Below are 16276 nucleotides of genomic sequence, written 5' to 3' on the forward strand. Positions count from 1 at the left end.
CTTTACCTTTGTAAACTCCCTTCTCCTTGGACCGATTGTTGTTGTTGTTGGAATTGACTTGGGAAGTATTTTGAACATTGGTTTTCCCCTTTGCATCATTTTTGTCTTTGTTCTGCATGGGCTTGACATTATGTCTAGCCCCTTGATGGAAATTGATGCGTGAAGCAACCATGGTGTGATGGATTACTTCACTAATAGTACTAGGCCGTTGAGAGTTGATGTATTCGGCCATCTCTTCAGGTAATCCTGCACAAAATTGCTGCCTTTACTCGGCAAAGTCTATCTTTTGAAAGACAGTAGCCTTGAGATGTAAATCCCAAAACTTTGTCTACATATTTGTGGATAGAATCATGGGAGAGGAGCTTCAAGCTGCGCCATTCGGTAAGCACTTTGTCCTTTGCATCGCTTGCAAGGAATTGCTTCATGATGGAAACTCGTAGAGTTTTCCATGTCTTTGGGGCTTCACCATTGCCACGAAGGCTAGCCCACCATTGACGAGCTGATTTTTGGAAGTGCATAGCTACATGGCGTAGCTTGGAGGACTCTGTGAAGCCCTCATCTCCAAAGGCCGCATCAAATTGCTGGATGAAGGCCAACACTTTGTCGGTAGCACCGAAGGTGCCATCATAGGTGAGAAAAGAGATACTCTTTCCTCCCTCCTTGAACTTATTTAGCTTTTGTGACCTTCGCCATGGAGGAAATGATTTGCGATGTCCTCCCCTCTTGTATTCTCTAGGAGAATAACCATAAATTTTGTTAGAAGAGGAGGAAGGTGAAGAAGAAGGAGAAGAGGGTGACCTCTTCCTAACCCTTTTCTTCCTTTGTTTCCTCTCTTGCCTTTCAGAGTGATGATGAGAAGGACTATGTGTTGATCTTTTCCTCTTGGGAGGAGAGGGCGATTGTCTAAACCGCCGTCTTCGTGGAGCCACATCTTCAGAGGAACTTAAACTTTCATTGCTTTCTTGCTCTTTGGATTCGTCCTCTCGAATGGGAGAGAGTCTTCTTTTGGGGGTCTCTTCAAGAGGCCTCCTAAGCTCTCTCTCCTCTTGGAGAGGAAGGGAAATTCCATAAGCACGAAGTTGTTGAGTAACTTCAGCTTGCAAAGCAGGGTTGCCCATAGCTTGTTGTAACCTAGTGACGAGACAATTCACAAACATGGGAGCATCATCATTAGCACCTTCATGTGCAAAATCAAAGCTATCAATTTTCATTCTACTCTTTTGATTATTGTCAGCCATGTTAACAAAATTTATGTATGTACGTGGTGTATGCTTTGGCAATTCAAAACCTTAGTTACCACTCCTCTTAGCCTTTGAAAATCGGCTCTTAAGTATCTACACCCACGGCTCGAACTGGTTAATTATAGAGAATAGAGGAGTAGGTCTAACATAGCAGAGTTGCCAAGGGCTAGCTCCTTTCGGACTTCTTATGGCTCAATAATGGTAAAGCCGTAGGCAAGTCTAAAAAGACTCCATTATTAAGTCCAAAGCTCCCGAGGTGTGCACCATCCCCCACACAGCGGGCTCAACAAAACCGATAATAGATCCCAGTTCCACTTACCCTAATATAATTAACAACATCAACCATTTATAGGCTACTTAAGGACCTCTCTTCTTAAGCAAGAAAAGAGAAACCAAATGCTTTGATACCAATGTAATGGAATTAGCCTTTTAACTTGAGTTGGAGCGGAAAGTAAATAACATATTGAGCATTTCCTTGAGTATTCTTTAGTGTGTAGATGTATAGTGAGAAAGAAAGTGCTTGGATAGAGAGAGCAACACTTAACACATTACTTCATTAACATGGCATGATCAATACTTGTAAAAGAGAGTGAGAGTTTAGAGAAATTGACACCAATAGAGGACCGGATTAGTTGGAGCCGGTCCCCCCTCCAATAGGCATTTGTATTATAGATACTTGGAAAATGCCCAGCCTCAATCCCAAGACCTCAAACACCATGAAAGGTGAGGAGAGCTAGTAGGGAGTGAGGAAGAAGAGAGAAGTAGAAGTAGCTCTACTAGAAAGAAATAACCCCTTGCACATAATCACTCATAGCTCTTGTAGCATAACTTAGCATAGAGTTAATGGAGATTAGAGAGATTGATAAGCAAGCATAAGCATTCTCTTGTGTGGATTTGCATCCATAGCCAAGAGCTTGTGGTAGTAGGCACTCAACTTCTCAGGCTTGCAGAAGGAGATGGAATCCTTGCTTCACAAGAGTGTGTGAAGGGAAGAATGAAGGAGAGAGAGCTCGTGGGAGGCTCAAATGAGAGAGAGAGAGAGAGCTACCTAGGTCGACCCCCTTTCCTAGGGTTCCTTTGAAGCTGATTGGGCCATGTAGCCCTCTAGCCAATGAGAGCTGGGCTCCCTTTGGGGCAAGGTGTGTAGCCTCTTGACAAGTGTCCTTCTTTCCCTTTGTGAGGCTAAGCGAGCACCCCCCTTGCTTAAGCACAGCCCCTGCTTAAGCACAACCCCTACTTGCTTGAGTAGTGTGTCTCTACACTTGACAAGTGGCCCCTTTCCTTTCATAAGGGTATGGGTCCTTGGTGAGGTGCTCACTTACTATCTACCTCCCCCCTTTGTAGGGCTCGCCCCCTCTTTAGTAGCAAGTACTTTGAACTTGGTAAGCAAGCAGCCCCCCTGCTTAAGCACAACCCTAGCTTAAGCAAGCTGCCCCCTTGCCTGCTTGGACTTTAGTGACTAAAGAGTAAAATTTTAAAGACTATGTCTTAAAGCTTTTAACACTTACCTTTGGAGGCTTTAATGAAGACAACCCTAAGGTCTTTTGCTCCATTGCTTAACCTTTCTCTTTGATAGACCTTTTCTCATTTGGGCCCCTTTACCATTGGCCCCGTGCTTAAATAGATTTATTAGCACATCTATATCTTAACCCTTGTTCCCGTTTATTCTCCAACATTAAATGATCAGTTTAATATGAGAAAATCATTTGGGTTGGTCATATATTAGATTTTATGACACATTTTAAACCTTGGCTAAGGTATAATAGCCAACTTTGTAAAGTTTTAATAAAGCTTTTGGATAATAGAACACAGCTTGCGCTAATGGTGCTCACTTATCCTCTTCTCGCCCTTTCTACTCCCTTCCAGGTGGTCACATTGCAGTGTCGTTTGTTGCGTTGCAACCGTATGTAAGAGCTCTATGCGTTGAAGTAAGCATTTCATGGTAATCCGTAACTTTTGGCGTCGCCGACCCGCGGCCTAATCCAATCAAAAGTAGAAATTTAAGCTATAAAATCATAAAATAAGTATAGGCAGGTATTGGGGCATCATTGCTAAACATTTAGATGCATTCTAGGTCGAAAAGGACTAGGTCAAAAACTCATTGCTGTTAATAATCGTGATTTTTGCACTTGACCTAAAGTGAGATTTAAGATCATAAGCATGTGTCTTTAGGTTTCATAAATATGTCCTAGAAGTTTCGTAACGTTTGGATGTCGTTTGAATCTGTAACAATTATGATTTGTTTGCTGATTAACGACTAGCTTTTGGTGATTTCTGTCATTTGAGTGTAGCTTGAGTTAGATGCGAGTTGTCTGTTGTTTTCCAAGAGATTGAAAACCTCTTGTAGCCTCTATGGAGTAGTCAAGTTAGCTTCATTCCATGGATTGACAATTATATTTGTGGTTCTCGCTATGTCTGCAATAAGATAGGAGTGAGGTTAGACACCCGTCCCACATAACCGCTAGGTAACTTGTAATTGAGCGCATCTATAGCATGCAGCCAAGTGGATGCTGAGAGAGAGAGAGAGAGAGAGAGAGAGAGAGAGAGAGAGAGAGAGAGAGAGAAGAGAAGAAGAGTAGTTTTAACGCCGCTAGACGAATTCCAGGAGACCTCAAAGATCTATCGTACAATTCTTGAACTCAAGAGGGAACTGCCACACTTGGGTGATGAAAAGGTTGTTTTGATTTTCGTGTTCTTACTCTCTTTTTCTCTCTCTCACTCTCATACACGTGCGCATGCGCGCGCACACACACACACACACACACACAAAAGGAACTTTTTTTTTGGGTGCAATCTGATGCTTTGTATCAACTAATTTTGTGGGATTGTGCCACATACCCACACTTGCATGTCGCAGGGGTTGAACCATAGCGGACATGCTTAAAGCCTCTCGTCTTAACTATTGGCCAACTCCCCTCACAACACAATTCAGGAACTTAAGGACTTTGTGCATTGTGCTACCAAAGTGAAGACATGTTCATTTAATTGTTACATCATTCATATAAGGCCTTGTTTAGACTGCGCAACATTGGACATGGTGTATGAAGAATCTTTGCTTTCGAAGTTCATACTGTGCAAGGCCTGATAGCTGCAATGTCCAATAAGCTTCACATAGTGGTCCAATCTCACGGCTGCATAGTCTTGGGTTTGAGGACGAAATTCACACAGATGAGGTTTCTACCTAACCACTAAAAGGAGTGTGAGCGTTCGAGGGGTTGGTGCCACCTGCAAGGATGGTGGGTCCGGAAGCTCTTAAGCCTTTTGCTAACCAATGGATGCTCTCCATTATAGAAGGTCGCCCCTGCCTAAGGCAGTGGTCACGCAAGGCATATTTATTGGTTTTTTGTAGATAACTATGCCTCAATCATGGTCACGCGCATGAATCTTGCAGGCACAGTAGAGCCATGCACACGAATTTTCACCTATGCAAAAATCATGATAGTTGCAATGGTAACCTTGCTTCAGCTTTAGATGTCGAGGAAAAAAGCGAGTTGCTTCGACATTGCAGGCCTACATGGCTCACCCTGTGTTGCAGGTTTTTGAATCTCTCTTCCACAATCAGCAACAGCAGGTAGAACGCTCTGTTTTCACCTGCTTGCGCCCGTTGCGTTGGGAAACTATGCAATAAATTTTATTCAGGCTTAGTTGGGCTCAGTTATTTGAGCAAAAAACTATGCTGCGCGTGACCACGCCCTGAGTTGTTTGGGCAGGGACTTTTTTTTTTTTTTTGACACATTATCTGCAGGGGGTATAAACGCAAGACTCCAAGAAGTTCAAACACTCCCAAGCAGGGAGCCATGGCGTGTTTGCCGTTTGCCCAACTCTGTGGAAAACCCATTTGCGAGAACAGTGTAAGCAACTTTGTTACTTTACCAACACGCGTCTCGCCGCCATGGCTGACGGGAACTTCCAGCAGCAGAGGGACGAGCTTGAGCTTGAGCTTGCAGAGGTCTGTAGTAGCCATGGCTTCTTACAAGGTGAAGCTGCTAATGCCAGACGGAATAGAGCAGAGCTTTGATGCCCCTGATGATGACTACATTCTTGACACTGCAGAGGAGAAGGGCGTGGATCTCCCTTCGTCTTGCCGCTCCGGGGCCTGCTGTGCATGTTGTGCCAAGCTTCTTGAGGGTGAGGTGGACCAATCAGATGGCTCCTTTCTCAGTGATGCGCAGATCAAAGCCGGGTACGTGCTCACCTGCGTCGCCTATCCCCTTACTGATGTTGTGTTGAAGACCCATTTGGAGGGGGAGGTAAAGTAAAGCGTTTTTCTGGTAATGAGACAATTGAAGAGAGAATTGCGCATCTCTGTTGCTTATGATTGAGAGGGCATCATGTTTACATGCGGAATGACAAGCCTGTGATACAAAATGGTTGCATATTCATCGCCTCTGCTAGTGAATGGAGTATCAAGCAAGACTGAGAGCGTCCTTACTAGCGGCATGCTTTTGCTGAGAGCTTCTGAAGGCTACATCTACAAGGGCATCTTGATGAATGCTTCTCAAGGTGCTCACGATTCTTGTTTTTTGGTAGAACATCAGAGATTATGTATACATTTGCAGAATTTATAAACAAGCAAGGTACCTCACACATTTGGTTGGCTTACTCTTTTTGTCAAGATGATCCTACAATGTTTTGAAATTTGTCTTTTGTTTCTCTGTGCCGCGCTCTAATTTTTGTTGGTGCAACGGATAACGGTGTGTGCCTTTGTCCAAGCAATAATTGATCATAACTGAAAATTCTTCAAAGATTAGAACACTATGTTAAACCAGGGATTCATGTTTTAGAGCCATTTTTTGAATCATCGTGGTACCAGAAATCGTTGATTATGTCTTTCATAACTGTAATTTTGCATGTCACAATTTGTCATTGCAGAGATGTGGATAGCAAGGATGTGGTCGCACGGAGCATAGTTGTTACTAATGCAACTATGCCAAAATCGGCATTGGCATAGTTATGAAAGGCCTTGTATAACTGTATATATGACAAATATATGGTGCACGGGTGACCATGCATGAGGCTCAGTCATTTCAAAAAGTAACTGATAAGTATGCATCGCATGACCGCTGCCTTATCAATGGACAATGCCATTCGATCTCTCTCTCTCTCTCTCTCTCTCAGCATTTGTTGGATAGATCATTGAGGTATCTTGGGATTGTTCCTATGACGTTAAAAACGTGTCTTCTCATGGGTGTGTGTGTGTGTGTGTGTGTTTGAAGACAGAGGAAATTAGAATTGGTTATCTCAATTTCCTTTTGAATAACAGGTCCTGAGTTCAACACTTGTTGGAGAGATCTTTGAGGTATGTTAAAAACTCTCTCTCTCTCTCTCTCTCTCTCTCTCTCTCTCTCTGCTCACACATTGTGCTCTAACAATTGAATGTTGAAAGCATATAGAATCAAGAGAGGATGGAGTTTGCACATCAGTCATTTTCTTCGAAAGACCTGAATAGTATCTCATTTATTTCTTATTGGCAAGGTTTCTGCTTTGTACAATATGAAGCATTTCTTGCGCCACTGTTGCAGTGCTGGCGTCCATAGCCACTTCATTGGGTGTAGAGCAAGCTAGAAAGCAAAACAAGCTGAGAAATCAGCATGTGAAAATTCTTTTAAATCATATCAGGCATTCGAGAGCTTGAAATGCTTACCTTTCAATGTGGCAAGGTGTCCTGTTGGTTGCTCCATCCACCACCGTGTCCACCATGTCCGCCATGCCCACCGTGTCCATAGCCGCCGTTCGTTGCTTCAGGCTCAACATTGTCTTGGGCATTCCAACCACCACCATGGCCACCATGTCCACCATGACCGCCATGGCCATAACCACTTTCTGCTGCTTCAAGCCCGACATTGTCTTGGGCATTCCATCCACCACCATGTCCACCGTGCCCGCCATGACCACCATGGCCATAGCCACCTTCCGTTGCTTCAAGCCCGACATTGTCTTGGGCATTCCATCCACCACCATGACCACCATGTCCACCGTGCCCGCCATGACCATAACCACCTTCTGTTGCTTCAAGCCCGGCATTGTCTTGGGCATTCCATCCACCACCATGTCCACCGTGCCCGCCATGACCACCATGGCCATAGCCACCTTCCGTTGCTTCAAGCCTGACATTGTCTTGGGCATTCCATCCACCACCATGACCACCATGTCCACCGTGCCCGCCATGACCATAACCACCTTCTGTTGCTTCAAGCCCGACATTGTCTTGGGCATTCCATCCACCACCATGACCACCATGCCCACCGTGCCCGCCATGGCCATAGCTACCTTCCATCGCTTCAAGCCCAACATAGTCTTGGGCATTCCATCCACCACCATGTCCACCATGGCCACCATGACCGCCATGGCCATAGCCACCATCTGTTGCTTCAAGCCTGACATTGTCTTGGGCATTCCATCCACCACCATGACCACCATGTCCACCATGCCCGCCATGGCCATAGCCACCTTCCGTCGCTTCAAGCCCAACATTGTCTTGGGCATTCCATCCACCGCCATGTCCACCATGGCCGCCATGCCCATAACCACCTTCTGTTGCTTCAAGCCCGACATTGTCTTGGGCATTCCATCCACCGCCATGTCCACCATGGCTGCCATGCCCATAACCACCTTCTGTTGCTTCAAGCCCGACATTGTCTTGGGCATTCCATCCACCACCATGACCACCGTGTCCGCCATGCCCACCGTGTCCATAGCTGCCTTCGGTTTCTTCGGGTTTCACATCTGTGGGCTCTTGCCGAATAGCATCAGTGCAAGCACAAATCATGAGACCAAGCATCAAAAAGAGAGCGAGGTTCCCCATCTCGTTGTTTTGTGTGTGCTAGCAGATATGGAGGATATGCTGCGAAGGGAAGTTCATGTCTTCCATTTTTATAGGCGTAGATGGTTAGCAAGGGAGTCCTCAAAAGTCATCGTGGCCACTATCTTAATGCGCCCATCCTTTTACTAATCGCTTTGTGGAAAATCCTGTGTGTGTGAGAGAGAGAGAGAGAGAGAGAGAGAGAGAGATATTATCTCAAGGCCTGCCATCTACCATCCTTTAAAGGAAGTAGCAATGGCCACATGGCTATTTTCAAGGCATGCCATTGAGCTAGACAATGAAGAATTCCTTGGGTGTCGACTAAGCTTAAAGCCATGTGGATTAGAGCAATTTGCATGCTAAAGCTCCTTTTTCAGACCATGCTAAGCCCAAACAGTGAAGTGAGGTGATAGATGATAAGGGTAGGCTCCTTGATAAATAGACATCCTCACATGGCTCTTCTTCAAGGCATGCCATTGAGCTAGACCATGAAGGATTCCTTAGGTGTCAACTAAACTTAAAGCCATTTTTATTAGTGGATTAGTGAGCAATTTGCATGCTACAGCTCCTTCTTTATGCCATAAACAGTATAAGTGAGGTGTAAGTTGATAACGGTGGGCTCCTTAGGAGAGGTATAGTGTTGACAAAGGAGAGCAAAGAGGGAATGATTGCGGACATCGTGGGACCGCTTTGCAAAGGTCCAACTTAGCACTATAATTCAAGCAAATCCCTAAAGCCAACATCTTGGATTTCCCAAAGAACTAGGAAAGCTTTATGTATAGGACGTGTGTGTAGCTGTTTTACTTAGATAATAAAACATAAATGAACATTTAAGTTCAATGGACAATTGACTTTAGACAAGTGACAATGACAAGCACAAAAACTCTTAGTCTTAGAATTATTTATGTACATAGTTATATGAATGAGGTCTCATTCTAGTGTAAAGGTACAATGTTCAAGCTAAGTTGTTAGTTCCATCAGGTTTCTCAAGGCCGATCATTTGCTTTAAACCAAAAAATCCAAGCAAGGATAGAGTCCTCACCTGCATCCATTCAAACAAGACAACATATATGATAGTCTTGAATGCGTTTTATAGGTGTTATCGGACTATATCAATTGTTATCTATGTCCAACTTATAAATTTTTAACTTAAAACAAACTTCTAGAGTGCACATGTCTAAGGTGTGTATATTTTCTAATCTATTTGTAAAGACATAATCCTTTAAACTTATGATAGTTATATACGGACCCTATATAGCTTTTTTATAATTAGCTCATAAATAAATATATAAATCATTCTGATTAGAAGGCCACCACCCCTTCTGATTTAAGTGTTTCATAACCATAATCGGCTCCAAGTCATTCCTATAGTACCTTACAAGGTATATATTTGATGTAGCCAACCAAGTGGCAATCCTCGTACTGTCTCCCATCAAAAAGTCGTAGTAGTCCGATACCAAACTTAATCCCCCCCCCAAAAAAAATACTCTTTATTTGCTCTAGGCCTCTCATCCAGCCTAGTAAGTCAACACAAAATATCATGAACGAATGGAGTAAGCAATTCCCCATACCATCATAGATTGTGTCATGCTTTAAAACCTACTACAAGAACTAGCCAGCTACAATATATGGTTGCTCTTTTTTTAAAAAAAAAAAGACCTGTAGTAAAAAAACAAAAACCAAAATGCTTTAAAAAAAAAAAACACCAACATCTCGCATAGAGCTGAGCATGTCACCACAAGAATGGTATCTACAATATGTAACAACACCTCTAACAAGGGTGACTGGTGCGCTATGGGGTTGGGAGCACTTGTTGCTTTTGACCATAACACATTGAAGCATCAAACCCAATCCTCCCTCCTTTTTTCCTTTAGACACCATGCCATGCGGTAGTTTGGACAAGCCATAAACCTGCTTCATCACATCAAAAGGCCGCCCCAACAATGACATTTATACAGAATATGCAACAAAATTCTGGCAAGAGTTTTGAGAGCCAGATCATAGGTGCTTTTTAGCCCTATAACATTAAGCCTATTTTTTATATATATGATTCTATTTATAAAAAGCTCATTGCAACAATGTACTCAGATCCATGGTTTCGCATAATGCAGAGAATAAAGAACATGCATAACAACCTCTGATAATCGATGAGCGCAATAGATAACTGTTCCAAGAGAAAAAACCATCCCATGTTGCCTCTTGCTAAGCAAGCCTGCCGGGCCAAAAACTTCCCATGGCAACCACTCCATTTTCATTTTGGTGAACAATAAACTTAACCAACTATTCGGTGCAACAGAAAATAGCGGAAAGAATAACCAATAAATAGTAATCATTAGCAGAGTGCAGACCTGAGAAGCATCCTCGTTTGCCACTAGCTCCATAGTTTAGACAGTATGCAGGCCATGTCATGATAACTAATATCTAATTCTCCTAAATGATTTTCTCATGTTAAACTGATCATTTAATATGGGAAAGTACCAGGGGAGAAAAAGCTAGAATATTGGTTAGGTTGGCAGACCGGTCATAGTAGGGATCCAAAGGAGGGAAAATAGGGATCTAAAGGGGGGCCATCTACAAAAGAGCAATGTGCATCAATGGGCTTCAAAGACCCTAAGGTTCAGCCCATTAAGACTTCCAAAATACTAAGTTTCCAAAATTCAAAGGTAATGTCAAGTGTGGGGGAATCGGATGGTCATGGGGAAGACTAAAAAGTATTTCCACATCCCTAGGAAGGAGGGGGCGAGCCCAATTTGTAGAGGATGAGAGAGAAACACACATATACTCTTCCAAGCTCCCTTTACACAAAGGGCATTATGGACACATGTCAGCTTCCTACCCCAGTTGCCCCCAAGGTGCATTTAAGCTAGAGTAAATTTAGTTTAATTCATTGAAAAACAATTGATAAAAGAACCAATAGAAATTAAGCTCTCTAGAAGACTATTGGACAGTCTCCCAAGGGGTCCAATGAGCATTCAACAACCCAATGGCCTATCAGCTAGAAGACTAAGAGGTCCAATGAGAATTTAATTGAATTATTTAAATACTTAAAGCTCTCACAAAAGGGGAAAGGGGGACATATGTCACAATGCTATCACTTATGCTTTTGAATTGTCATTGGCCAAGCTTTGCAAGGGCCAAAAAGATGCCAGCATGAGCAAATAGCAAGAGGGGTTGACCAAGAGAGAGAGAGGGGGCTGATTTTTGCAAGGCATTATCACACACACACACACACGCCCACACAAGCTCATGCGTGAAGAAAAGAAGACTATCTCCTTCTCAAGCTTTAATGGAAAACTCATCATCTACTCCAAGCTTGTGAGAAGGGAGGCCTACACCAACAAGTCTTGGCTTTGTGATGCAAACCCAACCAAGAGCCAAGCTCCAATGCATGCTCATCTCCTCTACCATGCTAATTACTAAGCTATGCTAAGCTATTAAGAGTGATTATGTGAGGAGACATACTTCTTTCTCGTAAGAATACTCCTTCTTCCTCTTGATCTACTCTTATACCCCGCTAGCTCTCACCATCTTCGAAGGTGTGTGAGGTCTTGGTTCTGAGACCGTGAGGGAATTGATGTTGTGTTTTCAAGCGTAAGCTTGGTGCTTGAAGCTTCCATCTTTATTGCACCAACAGGTTATTGAAGGAACACAAAGTATTGTATTGTAAAATGTCTCCCTTGATGGGGAAAACCTATAATACAAAGCCTTTTGGAGGGGGGACGGGCTCCGGATCCATGAAAATCCGGTCCTCAACTGTTGTCAATAGCTTAATTTCTGTCTCTTTTTGAAGTTTTGTTCATGCCTATCTAACTAGGTGTTATTCTTTTGTTGCTCTCTCCATCCAAGCACTATTGCTATGCTCATTAGGAATCTATTCTTAATGAAATGCTCACTATGTCTATGTTATTTTCCGCTACACACAAATTACTAGACCATTAAATGTTATAGGCCACGAGAAAAAAGCCCTCAAAACTCACTTTACACATACACACAACTGTTGTCAATATCTTAATTTCTCTCTCTTTTTGAAGTAATGTTCATGCCTATCTAACTAGGTGTTATGCTTTTGTTGCTCTCTCCATCCAAGCACTCTTGCTATGCTCATTAGTAATCTATTCTCAATGAAATGCTCACTATGTCTATGTTATTTTCCGCTACACACAAATTACTAGACCATTATATGTTACAGACCAAGAGAAAAAAGCCCTCAAAACTCACTTTACACATACACACAACTTTTGTCAATATCTTAATTTCTCTCTCTTTTTGAAGTATTGTTCATGCCTATCTAACTAGGTGTTATGCTTTTGTTGCTCTCTCCATCCAAGCACTCTTGCTATGCTCATTAGGAATCTATTCTTAATGAAATGCTCACTATGTCTATGTTATTTTCCGCTACACACAAATTACTAGACCATTAAATGTTATAGGCCACGAGAAAAAAGCCCTCAAAACTCACTTTACACATACACACACCCTAGCACAAAGGCAAGGCTAAGTGAGGGACTCGGAGCCAACCTCACCTCTTATATATAGGAGTCACCACTGGAAGGGATGTTGAGGTCGGCCAGCTTGTAGGGTATCATCTTGAACTTTGCTCGACTCCCATGGCATTTGGTTGGAAATAGTAGCTGCCATGGTCCCCTACATAGAGGCAGAGTGGGGGGGGGGGGGGGGGGACTCATTATACCGTGTGCAGAGATGGCAGGCAAATCAAAGCTGTGAGGTAGAGAGGGAATGAGGATGGGTGTGAAAACACTCACTACGTATGAAATCAAGCTTTTAAGACACCGAATACGGCATCAGAAAACTAAAAAGAGCCAGATACCCCATTCGGGTGGTTTCCCATGGATTGGCACCCTACAAAGGGTCATGGTTTATGTGAGCCTAAATTTTTTTTCTCATGACCTCAATGTGATGAAGGAGAGCTCTGACCCCATTGGGGGGTGTGTTTGTGTGTGTGTGTGTGTGTGTGTGTGTGTGTGTGTGTGTGGGGGGGGGGGGGGGGGGGGGGGGTGGTGAAAGAAAAAAACCCAAAGGGAATGGGTTTCATTTCTAGAAAACAAGTATGGTACAACATCTAGGTTTGTACTAGGTAGTCAAGTCTTAGTGAAGAGGCATTTTGTGCCCATATAGCTTTAGCTGCATTAGTACTTAGGGTATGTGTGTGTGTGTGTACCCGCCCTGTCCGAGCGCCATACACATGGGTCGATAGTAGGCCCATTGTGCATGGACCTACTACCTAATTAAGGAGATAAGATTAACGGGGCTGAACTTCAAGCCAAGCAAGTCATTTCATGAAATTGTCTTGATGATTGTACAAATAAGGTCACTCGTCTTAAATCCAGTAAGGGAAAATTTGTGTATAAGAAGCCTGATACCTTCCCAAGCCAAGAAGCATTTAGAGGAGGAATGATTAAATAAATGAGACTGATGCATGTATTAATAGTTGTTTATGAGTCCTGTTACTTTTCTTCTTGATGAACTCAATGGAGGAGATATTCAATAGATCTCTTTTCCAGGTGAATTGATAGTCATAGGCACCATTACGGGGTTATGCAACATAATAGTAAAACTAAGGAATTGTAAAGCAGTAGAAAAGAACCTTGAGGTTGTAGCAAAGACACTACCGTATGTTGGTTCTGTTAGGTTTAATGGCCATGTGGCCGACCGCCCATCACTAACTGCCGCTAACCCTAAGTGTACAGCTATACACTTGTGTGAGCCACTAACACTAAGTACAATGTGTATTGTGCCTTAGTGCATAAGATAAGAGAAGAAAGAAAGGGGGCATACAGTAACGTTGGCTCTCCCCCTTCAACCTGTGTGTGGCTATGGTGGTGTGTGTGTGAGTGTGTGCGTGCGTATTCTTCTTCCGTTGTGCTCCCAGCTCCTCCCATTCATCTGGTATCAGAGCGGTTTCATTCCCGAAATCGTTTCTGCGCGCGCGTGCACTTTCAAGAGTGCAAACAGGATTCCGATTTCGCCATTGGCAAGTTCAGCTTCCCGAGAGCGTTTCCAATAGATGTCCTGGGGTTTTACCCCCCTTTTGGAGCCATTCGAGCCATCAGAAACCCCATTCGAGCTACGGTTCAGGAGCTGAAATTTTCAGCCCTCTTGTGGTAATTTGTGCTGCAGTGCTTCCATAGCCAGTTACACGTACCTTTGTTGCAGTCTCCTCCATCTACGAGAGCCCACGGCTCATTCGGGAGTGTGTAGCCTCTTTCGGAGTGGCCTCATACACACACATATAGTGGGAGCTTGACAGCATTGTCTTCGTCGACTACAGGTACAGGTATAGGTACAGGCTACAAGTTTTAGTGCTTGCGATATTGTGGTTCCAGTGGGAGCAGTTGTTTATGCGTACATGCATATGTTGACACTTTTGACAGTGTTTGAGCTCTTTTGAGAGCGGATTGACTCCCCGCAGGGATGTTTAGTTGCAGGCACATGCTTTTGACACCTGTTTGAGCGTCTTGACAGACTTGTACGTCTTTGTGGATACTGCCATTGTACGCTTTTGTAGAGTCATCTTTTGGCTAGTACGGCAATCTCGGCCATTTCTGAGACTTGGTTCGGAAGATAGCCATTTCTGAGACTTGGCTATACGTTTTTGCTGCATAACCTACGTTGTTGAGGGTCAATAGCGTGATGTTTTCATTGAGCTGGGGTATTCTCAAATGTGGAGATACCTTCGGTGATACAGGTAGCTGGAGCATCCCTTACGAGGCCTCGCCATAGGATATGTATAGAGTGGTATAGGTGCTTTTGACGCCGAGTTGGCGGTCTATGGTCAGTTTGACTATTTATGCGCCTCAGTTGGTCTCTATACAGTGTGCTTTTGAGAGGCATTGCTCTCTTCTATGCTTTATGAGTGCCATACTCGGTCATTTTGTCTCGTATTTTGGTTGACATAGTCCCAAATACAAAGGAGACTCTGCCGAAATTTTCCCAGAATCTTTTGGTAGTTTTGTCACCATGTCTACTAGCAAAGACCGTGACATTTATGACATAAATAAGTTTGATGGCACTAATTTTCAGCTTTGGAAGAATCAGATGCAAGATGTGATTGTCCAAAAGAAACAGAAATTGCCTATTATTTATGCGACACGGACTGAAGAGACGAATTTGACTCAGTTTCAGTGGGAGGAGCTTGATGAGCTATGAAAATCTACTATTAGATTGCACCTTGCTGAGTCAGTGTACTTTTCAGTGCTAGAATGTGAATCTGCCTATGCTTTATGGCAAAAGTTATGCAACACTTATGAAAAAGATACGACAAGTAATAAGGTTTTCATGATGCGAAAACTGTTTAACCTTCGCATGAAGGAGTCAGCTAGTGTTGCCAGTCATATTAATGACTTTGATTCTCTATTTGCCCAGATTCGTGCACAACGGATCAATATTGATGACGAGATGAAAGCAATATTCTTACTTTGTTCGTTGCCACCCTCATGGGATATCTTTTGCACAGTTGTCAGTAACTCTACTCCTAATGGTACGCTAGTGTACATTGATGTCACTAGTTCTCTTTTGTCAGAGGAAATGCACCGCAAGGCTATGGATAGCTCGCATCATGGCGAAGCTCACTATGTGCAAAAGGATGGAAAACAATGTAAAGGTCGTTCTTGGAATCGTGAATCCAAGAAAGAGGACAATAGAGATGCTTCAAAGGGTAGATCAAAGTCTCCTGGTCATCGCAATGTTCAATGCCATTATTGTGATAAGTTTGGTCACATAAAGAAGGATTGTTATGCTTGGAAGCGTGAAAAAGGTAAAGGCAAAGGCAAAGACAATGATGATAAAGAGGAGAAACCAAAGAGTTCGGTTAAGATTGAAGAACTGAACATAGTGCAAGATGATTGTGATGCACAAGACATCAATATTTTGACTGAAAATAATGATGTATTTTATGATGCACAAGAAACTCTCTCTTTGCAGAGTTCTATGCCAGCACAGCTACTTGCTAGTGGTGAAGTGTCCCATACATGGATTCTTGATTCGGGCACTTTGTTGCATGTCACACCTCATAGGCATTGGTTTACTACATATGAGGAAACCATTGGCACTGTTACGCTAGGTGACAGCTACTCTTGTGACATTCTGGGCATAGGTGATATTGCTATGGTTATGGAAAATGGGGTGAGGTTTACCATACATAATGTGCGTCATGTTCCAACTTCGACACAAAATTTGATATCGGTTCGACGTCTTGACGACTTGGGTTACAAAG

General features: G+C 43.2%; 1 protein-coding gene and 1 pseudogene across 1 annotated transcript; one reads left to right on the forward strand and one right to left on the reverse strand.

Annotated features, from left to right (window-relative positions):
* The first annotated feature begins 5012 nt into the window (after nt 1-5012).
* On the forward strand, nt 5013-5843 carry LOC147442470 (ferredoxin, root R-B1 pseudogene; annotated as a pseudogene).
* Nucleotides 5844-6667: 824 nt separating this feature from the next.
* Nucleotides 6668-8086, reverse strand: LOC147442471 (uncharacterized). The gene is made up of 2 exons (XM_086528623.1): nt 6886-8086; nt 6668-6802 (listed from the first exon to the last, which is right to left on the reverse strand). The coding sequence occupies exons 1-2, from the start codon at nt 7935-7937 to the stop codon at nt 6784-6786; spliced, it is 1071 nt and encodes a 356-aa protein (XP_086384749.1). The 5' UTR covers nt 7938-8086; the 3' UTR covers nt 6668-6783.
* Between the last annotated feature and the right edge of the window lie 8190 nt (nt 8087-16276).

Source organism: Adiantum capillus-veneris, chromosome 14 (assembly GCF_014529385.1).
Source record: "Adiantum capillus-veneris isolate H3 chromosome 14, ASM1452938v2, whole genome shotgun sequence".
Lineage (NCBI taxonomy): Eukaryota > Viridiplantae > Streptophyta > Polypodiopsida > Polypodiales > Pteridaceae > Adiantum > Adiantum capillus-veneris.